Raw genomic sequence first — 10354 nt, 5'->3', positions numbered from 1 at the left:
ATTTGATTGCTGACCACAAACTCAGTGCATCTGTTTTGGAAGAAAGTAATGTGACACTTATTAGATTAGAGGTTGACCTCAGTGAAAAGCTGCAAAAGCTCTTTCCGTGTAACAGCATTCATACATGTCTAAAAACAGAAAGAAGATCAAACAAGTTGGCTAAGCTCCAACGTCTGTATTTCAGGCAGGTGCCTTTGCTTGTGTTCAAACTTTATATATACTTATAACCAAATAGGAATGGCAAATAGTTGTATCTGACTAATTAAAGAAAAGCTATAACTGTCCATACACTTGTTACCATACCAGTTGACAATAACAAAAACAATATATGATAAAACCAGGTTACTTCTTTGTTTTCGCTCTCACTCAGAGGTGATGATGTCTTCAGACAGCTCTCTCACTCTGAAAACCTGTAAGACACACAAAAGAAGAGTAGAAGATAAAACAGAATAGAAAAAGTTAACAATAGTTTAATAATAAAGTAGTAATAAGATAAGCTAAGACAATTTTTTTGTCAATGTAAAGTCATAATTAGCACAATAGCACAAAGATATTGGAAGGTATAGTAGCGCAACAACGCAGAAACAAAAACATAACAATGTTCTAAGTATTACCACCCAATTCCCAAAGTAGTAACCACTTAATGTCCAATTAATATCATAGTACAGTGGAGGTATACTACATCAAAAATGCTTCTTCATCTTGTAATGAAGAAGGACAGTGGGGGTGATGGGAATAATAACCACATCAACATTGGTGATGATGGTCTCTGTCTGTTATTCAATCTGTTTCTTAGGCTTGATTTAAAATTTTAGGAAAATCTGATATTGAGGGCTACAAAAAATCATTCCTACATCACCCCATTTTGTAAGACTGCTAACAGAACAGTGAGCTAACGAAAACCTTACATTTCTAAATGAATTTTTGCTGTTTGCCTGATAACTCTCCATCAGTCACAAGAATATCAGCTATTCATAACTGTTTGTTGTATTTAATGTTGCCTTTGTACGAAACTAATAATAATAATAATGGACTGGATTTATATAGCGCTTTTCAAGGCACGCAAAGCGCTTTACAATGCCACTATTCATTCACTCTCACATTCATACACTGGTGGAGTCAAGCTACAGTATTTGTATTAGATTTACTCTACAACATATCCTCTATGCCCTAGAAATCTCAGTTCTAATATGTTTAACTTTTTTTTTAAATATATGATGACCTCTACATCATATATATTTTTGTTTTATGGGTGGTCCAATGGTAAAATTCTTAATTGTATTCTACTTTTTTTTTCTTCTGTAGTAGAACGATTTGCTACTCACTGAATATTATTATTTAAAAGTAATTGGGTTCAATTTAAAGTGAATTTTAAAACTGAATGCATGTTTGAAGTTGTACTTCATGCCACATGTAACTACTGTATCTTGAGCTGTCTGAGATACAGTATGTGTCTAAAATAAGAGCTTTAAAATTGCATTTATAGTATTTATTTATAGTTGTATGGTTTTCATTTACGGTCTACGTTTTGGAAACTCAAATTATCACTCGCATCTATACATAATAAATACATAAAAGTCAAACAAAGCTACAGACAACATCACATGAGAAAACAAATGCAATCCTTTTCTTCACAGAAGTATTTTTGTGATATTGTTGTTCAGTAAAATACCTCCTGTCTTTCTATTTGTATTTCTTTTGTTTTATTATTTCTTACAGCTTTCACTTTTATTTAAAAAACCTTTGGGAAAGAAAATCAGACACAGTATCTGCCTTACAGGCTAATTTTTAATATAATAATAATAATAATAATAATAATAATAATAATAATAATAATTTTAATTACCTCTCTTCCAGTAGCCTTTGCCAATATGATACAGGCCCACTGTCACCAACAGAGCACTGACTAAAATGGTGGAAATTATCCGTGTGGCAGGAGAGGAGGAATGGCTCCCCTGTTTCTCTGGATTGGTTGTGTAATTTAAATTTTGAGAATCTGAATGATGGTTAGCAAAATAACAAAGGTTTAAATGAGGCAAGAATGGTAAACCATGAAATGTTAATTTCAACTTCTTCATAAAGACATTACACAACAGCTTTGCATAAAGAGGATCAACTTTTATTCATATTACAATTATAAATAAACCTTATTTTAAAACATCCCAGTGTCTCACCTGTGATGTTCAGCCAGCTCACTGGTGATTCTCCAGCTCCTGAGATAACACACTTGTAAAGTCCTTCATCTGATTTGGAAACTCTCGGGATGGTCATGTTTCCTGTGGAGCTTCTGTGGATGAGATATCCATTTTCGTAGAAATCAGCTTTGAAGTTGGAGGATGGAATTTGGTTTCTGCAGCTCAGTGTCACAGTTTCTTCCATTAACACAGGAACAGCAGGACTCTCCAAGATCACAGGACCAGCTAAATGAGATGCATTTATCAATTAAATACAGGAAATTAAATGTAATTATAATATATCATAAAATATTGTCCTTCTTTAAAAGTAGGCTACCAGTGACAGAGAGGTTGATAATGTTGCTCCTTGTCCCTCCTTCAGTCTCATACCAGTACTCTCCACTGTTGTCTGCATAAACAATTTGAATGGAGCAGGACGATCCTGTTGGTGTCCTCTTGTTAGCTTTACTACATGATTCTACTTTCCCATTAATTTTATGCACAACTTCACAATAATTGACTCCTTCACAGTGAAATGTCACTGGTTCATATTCAAAGAACTGCAATCTGTTTGGAACAACACGAAGAGAAACTGCATCTGAAACAAAGAAAAAAGTAAGACTGTTGAGAGTTTCAGTACTAAAACTGGCATACTGCACTTAAACATTGAACAAATAAAAAGGTCAAAACAAGTAAAGTTCCTCCTTCATCCGCAACATGTATTAATGCAAGCAAAACCATTGGTACTCACCAACTTTATGATCCAGTACACACAACAGAATCATGATGGTAATCACTGAAGAGAGATAAAAGAGTGGAGTACTGTATAATTACTAAATATACTAAAATTAAAGTATTACTACATCTTATACATAGTCCATAAAAATACCATAGCCTACTTTTCTTACCTAAAACATAAGAAATAAAACTGTCATGTTTTTAATCAGAATGAATGACCTAAATTTTATAATGATGTAGAAATAGAGCAACTACTCACACTGTCTGATGCAGAGAGCTCTGATCTCCATGTCGTCTTGATGTAGATGGAAGACTTAACAATAGTGAGCACAGGTGTCTCTTTCCTACTGAAAGTATTTTTAAAATAATTAAATAGTTTTCAGACTTAATGCTATTATATAGTTTTACAAAACAAGCGTTCCCAAAGAAGCTGAGCTGTTTGTGTGTCAAGTCAAGCCTCACTGTTTCAGTTCACTGTCAGTGGGCGGAACAACAAACCAGTTCAAGATTAATACTGTGTTTGATGCAGCTTGTTGACTGGTTTATGTTTCCTGTGCTCAGTTTGGTGTACGGTGCTGAGATATAGCACAAAAGTAGAAATCTCGTCTAGGGGTACTCAGCCCACTCAGGGAATCACCAAAGTCATTAAAGTTATTTTCAATCACAGGATAGCAAATGTTACTATAGTGTGTGATTGGATGGATAGATAAAACAGCAGCCATTGCATTCTCCATTCCAAGACCAAATAAACAGATGTATGGTTTTGCCATGTTTTTGGTTGAATAGTTATTTGCATTAATGAGAAGCTGAACAAGTGCGAAGTAGCTGATAAATGTTTATATAAATATCGTTAGGGTGGCATAAAGAATTACCATCTGATTTGTTACTTGTTGCTAAAGTGAATAGTGTATGTAATATTTATATAAAATGTTAAATGTTGTACCAAATAAATAAATAAAAATAAAAATAATGGCTTCCATCTTTCAAACAATAGCTGTTCGTGATTTAGTATCTTTCTCATCTTTAAAACTGATTACTTTTACTTTTCTCATTCTGATAAGATCATGTCAGGTTCTTTAAGGAGCCAACATTTCCTTCTGCCAATCAACTTCATAAATAATATGTAAAATGTATCACAGTCAAAAAACTTGTTTTTAAAATGTAACTTTACATTTTCTTGATTATGTTCAAGTAAAGAAAGAACTGCAGACCTGAAACTGAAAGTAAAATCAATGACACTTTTATAACTATTTTGCAATCATGTGAAATAAGCTGACAAATGAAATTATAACAGAAGACAATTCACCAAAATGCAACAAATACAGGTTTTAAACAGCTGGTTTTGCAGATTGTTGTTTACTGGGAACATTTACAAATCGTGTTGTGTTCTAGAGCAGGTCGATCAAACTCACTCACAAATTTAGTTTTAAAATTATCTACCCTCAAGTCCAACGTGGTATGTGTGTGTGTTTGATATCCACCTTGTATTGTATGAGTAATCCTTAAAATATTTAATAAAATCTTTTTTTTTAATTTATTATTTCAGTAATATAAAATACAATCAGATAAAAGTATATATCAATATATACAAAATCATAGGTCACACAGTGTTCACAGATGTTTCCAGGTGTTTGTCAGAATTATGGTGGCTGTTTTAAAAATTGCACTTACAAAGATGACTTTTATTTTTTTATTTTTTTTTAAATATTGTCATTTCTTAACACAGTCACAGAACATGAAGCATCTGCTTCTAGAAGCTTAAAAAGACAGAACACAAAGTAATGAGTATCTGGATGAAACATGATGGGATACTAACTATTTAGCTTTCATGTTTCCATTTGTCATCATTAGCTGAATCATGTTCTCTCATCATCTCTCATCTGTAGATTTGATTTTCCCAAAGTGAAGACATCCCAACAAAAGCAGAAGCAAAGCCAACATCATGATAGTGAGGGCAGTTCATAAGATGAGGTAAATATGGCAGCTGCGTTTTTCTGCGTTCTCTGTGTGAGGGGTTTCAGAGATGATAGAAATAATTTGTGAGACACAATTAACTTTCAGTGCGTTGTATACATTTTGTATAAAGGTCTGGATACAACAATATTTAGTAGACAGAAATGCATAATATGATTGTCTTTTTTCACCCTGGTTAATTATGGACTGTCCTCATTTATAAATTGTTGTATATGCACCACTCTAAAAACTGACTGCTAAAAAAGTAAGCTCGAGTTTCAAAGGGTCTCTCTAACTTTCACAGAATGATCACAGAATTGGCAGAATAAACCTGTTATTCACAGGTTGGTGTAGCGACATGAGTTTAATATAATTTTTTGGCATTTAATAAATACTATTATTAGGTTTAATAAATCAGTTGTAGTTTAGTTTTTATGTGGAAACAGACACGTGCACAGTTTGATACACAGAGCTCTGACCTCCATGATGCTGTGGTGCTGACTGCGTGGACAGATGTAAAAGAAGTAAGCATGGGCTTGGCCCTTCTCTTCTTAGCAGTTACCAACCAATCTGAAAATTGCTGTTCAATGGTAAGATTTTAGAAAGCGTTATACCTGACTAGCTAACAGTCGTCTTTGACAAATATTTTACTTGACACATTTCATTTTGGTTTTCATAAATCTCATGTTCTTTCTAGAGTGTCAGGTGACATTTTTACCCAAAGCGATGCAACTGTATTTTGCTGATGTTGGACCTGACCTCCGTTAATCAACACACTTTTCTTAATTTATTAATTAATGAAATAAGCAAAAGTGTTTTTGTATCTGCTTTGGTCTGCATCCTATCTGTAAGCATGTGCACCATCACGCAAATATACACACAAACACACACACACACACACACACACACACACACACACACACACACACACACACACACATATATATATATATATATATATATATATATATATATATATATATATATATATATATGGCCAATGAACTTTTTGAAACAATGTGATGTTCTTGATGATAATGTTTAGAAACATGTAAATATTATAAGTGACTGGTAATCCAGATGGTACCTGTAATTTGAAAGTGAATACAGACTTCGTAGTCATGCTCGTAGGCAAGAAGTGAAGCAGCACATGGCAGGGAGAAGTGAGGAGGAGAACAGACACAATTTTGCGCCGGAGGCTTTCGGAAAGCTTTTATTTTGGTATTTCCGCTGATCCGTGCAATAAATTTGCATGTTAGCCTAAACATTTAGATTTAACATTTAACATTTAGCATTTAGATTTAACATTTATATTTAGATTTAAATATAATATTTAGATTTAACATTTAACATTTAGATTTAAATATAATATTTAGATTTAAATATAATATTTAGATTTAACATTTAACATTTAGATTGAATATTTAACATTTAGATTTAACATCTGTTTTAAATATGAAAAGTTACTAATATTTTACTAAATGTTGTAAAAAATGACTTGTTTTGAGCTAAATGTGGAAAAATGTTGCTGTTAATTTCAGCATGTTTCACTTTACAAACGGCGCCCCATAAAGCTTTGGCTAGAGGAAAAACTAAAGCTCAAAGCTGAAAAAAGAAAAGAGTTAGTAATATTGACCTACTGAAGGCTTCATTATTTACCAAGAGAAAAAAAAACAAACAAAGCTTGACCCGTTATTTCTTAGCAGTTACCGACTTAGCACATACCTACCAATCTCAAAATTACTGTTTATTGCTAAGATTTTAGAAAGGCTTGTAGCCAACCAGCTAGCAGTTGTTTTCGGCAAATACAGTGTACGTTGCAAATTTTCTTTCCTTCTTCAAATTCAAATTGATTTTAGAATTTTTGTTAGAATTCTTGTTTTAACATATAGAATAATAAATGGCCGGGTCCCACATTATTTATCCAAGCTTCTTATAAAATACACTGCTGCTCATTGTCTCTGCTCACAGACTCAGAGTTTGTTGGTTGTTCCCAGTACAGGACTGAAGACGAAAGGGGACAGAGCCTTTTAGTCTGTGTCACCAAGGCTATGGAACAGTCTACCACCAACCACAACTATCTTTGGTTGACTCTGTGGAATCCTTTAAAAAGCAGTTAAACTTTTCTGTTTAAACAAGCCTTCTGTTTATCAATGCTTTTGAAATTTTACATTTTGTATTTACCTTTAACGTTTTATATTGCGATTGTTGTCTATTTTGTTACTCAACTTTCTGTTTATTTTAATCTTTGTGTACAGCCTATCTATGAAAAGCGCTTAATAAATGAAGTTTACTTACTTACTTACTTAAATTGTCTTTTCCTCAAGGTATTTTCTGCTTGTATTTTGTTTCGAAGTAAATCCACAAGTGAGCCCTGTGTCTGCCAGGCTTGGTGAACAAGTTTTAAATTATTTTGGATTTTTTATAAGCCACACAGGGTAAAAAAAGCGTAGATGCTTCTGATATAATTTGGTCTGGATACTTGACCACTCTTCTTGCCAAAATTAGTAGTTAATTCAAACTGGTTATTTTCCTGCCACAAACTTTACTTTTAAGCACAGTCAACAAATTTTAAGTAGGGATAAGGGAAGCAGGCTTTAGAAAGTTCATACAACAACTTTTCCACCAAGCCCAGAGTAAAGGTTTGGCTGGTCAGAAAAATCAGTATGATCAGCGTTGCAAGTTGCCTACAGAGAAATTTTGCATTTGACAACCAACAGTTGAGTGAACGTCTGCAGCACATTTCACCAGTCCTACTCTTCCCCCTGCTGTGCAGTATTAAATATTGCAGCATTTTCTCCAAGGCAAGTACTGTAGTAAAGTTACTTAACGTTAGACACTGAATTTATATAGATGGTATTTTTTGGCTGTTAACAACAGTACTGGCTAAATCAACAGAACTGACCTCCCAGCCCATTGTTCCTTCAGTGGGCTGGTTTCAGTCATTATGCAAATGTACTGTTTATAAGATTGGAGAAACCTGCAGTCAGCTGAGACTGGAGAAGTGACTTGGATGAGTGATGAAACGTTTCTTCCACTGAAAACACTGTGTACAGATGAACAGAATCAACTTTTGGGGATATACATAGATGATTAAGCACAGGTGGATAATTCATTATCAAATCACAAAAAACAAACAAACAAAAAAAAAACAAAAACAAAAACAAATTAAAAAAACCCACTAATTACTATTTCAGTTTCTTCATCATTAATAATGATTATTCTAATATGGGAAACTAAGGTCAAATATCACCTGTACTCATACAATGCACACTTTCATCTTCTCTATAACATATCCATAAATTAAAAAAAAAGAGAGAAAATGTTGAATATTTAGTTTATTGATGAATTACCAAACTGACGATCTTTAACTGTACAATAACAAAATTAATTTTTAAAGCATGATAGGAGACCAGAGGCATTTTTAGCCTATTTTGGGGGTTAAATGAATCAAAGCACCCCAAAAGATTTCTTACTGTTTTGAGAATATTAGGTTGAAATTTAATATTTTACCAACCCATTTCAAGGACTCTTCTATTTTTGGAGTGTATTTTTTTATGTATCTGTATTATATTATACATACACATTAAAAGTGAATCTCTGTCCAAAAAATGCACTCAGTTTACTTGTTACTCACTATGAGCATCATGCTTTATTCTCCCCCAGTAATTAAGGTTAGGATATGTATTTTTTTTTTTTTTTTACATTCCAATCCATTCTTCATTTGCAGTAGTAGTCTTTGCAGTATTTAAATAACCTTTATCAGATTTGATGGTTTTGTTACAGACTTTTCAAAAAAGTGTTTTGCTTTTCTTTCACAAATGTGGGGATTAAATTGTGTTAAAATGCACAAAACAGTGTGTCTGTAAAGGTTCTCAGTCATCCAGGTCATCGTAGTCCAAGGAGCTTCCACTAGGTTTAAATCTGGGACTCCCCACCCTTTGACCTTAGAACTGAAGAAGCTTCTCGGATGAGAGATGAAAGATCTTCAAGCAACTTAAAGAAGTCCAGACAAACCATGTTGGACCAGTTCCTCCCTCCTACTACGTGCGGGACCATGTGAAGGTGGATTACGAGCAGTCTGTGACCATCAGCCGAGTTTCTTCAGAGCAACTGGACTTTGAGATCTTGTTCCCCGGCTGTGTTCTCAGGTGGCAGTTTGCCAGTGACGGTGGAGACATCGGATTTGGGGTCTTTCAAAAGGCCAAAAAGGGTGAATGGAAGAAGGCGGCTGAGATGGAGGAAATCGTGCCCAGTCAGCGATACAACGCCCACTTAGTACCCGAGGACGGCTCACTGACCTGTGAGCGTCCAGGAGTCTATGTGCTGAGATTCGACAACACCTACAGCATCTTCCAGGCCAAACGCATCAGCTACAGTGTTGAGGTCCTGCTTCCTGATCATTTACAGCCTGCGCAGAACAACGGGAAGTCTGGCGACCACGTGGAAGTGGAGTGCGACAGTCAGTTATAACAAAGATGATGTCATCAGATCAGCGATGTTTAGCCGCTCAGAAAGCACAGCCTGACATACTTGATTTGAACATGTCGTGTGGATTAATAGTGTTATATCTCAGTGCTGGGTGACTCGTATTCATGTGGCATCTATTTAGAAACTCCACTTCACCCACTCTCCTCTCAGACATCACGGATCCCAGATTTTCAGCCCATTTTTTCGGCCTGTTTATCTTTACTCTGTTATTTTTGTTCCACATCAGCACTGGTGTTTCAAACAGGCGCCAAATAAATGAGCTGGTTATACCACAGCGTGTTACGGTGTAAACAAACAACTGAAACCAATAATGTTCAATTAGTATCAAACTTTGTCCACGTGCAAAGAAGTATTTTCTATAGACATTTTCTGAGTAGATGCAGTAAAATTAAAGTAAAACTCTAAATATTTGAATTTAAAAAAAAAAAAAAAAAAAAAAAAAAAAAGAAGTCCAGACGCTTTTCTTTGCAAGCTCCTTTGAGTACAAAACAGTGATGTCATGTTTTGTGACGAGAACCCAGGCACAGAGAGACTTGATGAATTTAAGAATCTTATTATTTAATAAAGAAATTTGCAGACATGCACAGAGATGTTAAAACTCTGATGACTCTGATGATGATCCACAGCATGTCTTTATCCTGTCTTCCTTCTCTCACCCCAACCGGTTGCAGCAGATGGCCGCCCCTCCCTGAGCCTGGTTCTGCCGGAGGTTTCTTCCTGTTAAAAGGGAGTTTTTCCCTCCCACTGTCGCCAAAGTGCTTGCTCATAGGGGGTCATATGATTGTTGGGTTTTTCTCTGTATCTATGAAGCGCCTTGAGGTGACTTTTGTTGTGATTTGGCGCTATATAAATAAAATTGAATTGAATTGAATTGAATATGGAGACGAAGACAACAGACGACAAGGACAGGAAGAAACAGGGGTTTAAATGCAGCAAAGAGACAGTCAAAGAGAACTTGGGACAACTGGAGACATTTAAGGATGCGGGGACCTAAGGGA

At 34.8% G+C, this 10354-nt stretch overlaps 1 protein-coding gene and 1 pseudogene across 1 annotated transcript; one reads left to right on the top strand and one right to left on the bottom strand.

Moving 5' to 3' along the window:
* Window positions 1–384: 384 nt before the first annotated feature.
* Window positions 385–5350, bottom strand: LOC113015505 (low affinity immunoglobulin gamma Fc region receptor II-a-like). Its single transcript, XM_026157492.1, has 7 exons — window positions 5332–5350; window positions 3172–3225; window positions 2926–2970; window positions 2512–2772; window positions 2175–2420; window positions 1847–1996; window positions 385–410 (listed from the first exon to the last, which is right to left on the bottom strand). Exons 1-7 carry the CDS (start codon window positions 5348–5350, stop codon window positions 385–387), a joined length of 801 nt encoding a protein of 266 aa, XP_026013277.1.
* A 45-nt stretch (window positions 5351–5395) lies between these two features.
* Window positions 5396–9480, top strand: LOC113015490 (SEC14-like protein 2 pseudogene; annotated as a pseudogene).
* Window positions 9481–10354: the final 874 nt, after the last annotated feature.

Source organism: Astatotilapia calliptera, chromosome 3, assembly GCF_900246225.1.
Source record: "Astatotilapia calliptera chromosome 3, fAstCal1.2, whole genome shotgun sequence".
In the NCBI taxonomy this organism is placed as follows: domain Eukaryota; kingdom Metazoa; phylum Chordata; class Actinopteri; order Cichliformes; family Cichlidae; genus Astatotilapia; species Astatotilapia calliptera.
This window is presented reverse-complemented; position numbering and strand designations above follow the sequence as displayed.

What these genes read in the sequence shown, in the direction of transcription:
- LOC113015505 (XM_026157492.1), bottom strand. An exon ending in TGTACTGGATCATAAAGTTG is followed by an intron (nt 2,773 to 2,925) that starts GTGAGTACCAAT and finishes TCTTTGTTTCAG; the next exon opens with ATGCAGTTTCTCTTCGTGTT. An exon ending in CAAAGGCTACTGGAAGAGAG is followed by an intron (nt 411 to 1,846) that starts GTAATTAAAATT and finishes TGTGTCTTACAG; the next exon opens with GTTTTCAGAGTGAGAGAGCT.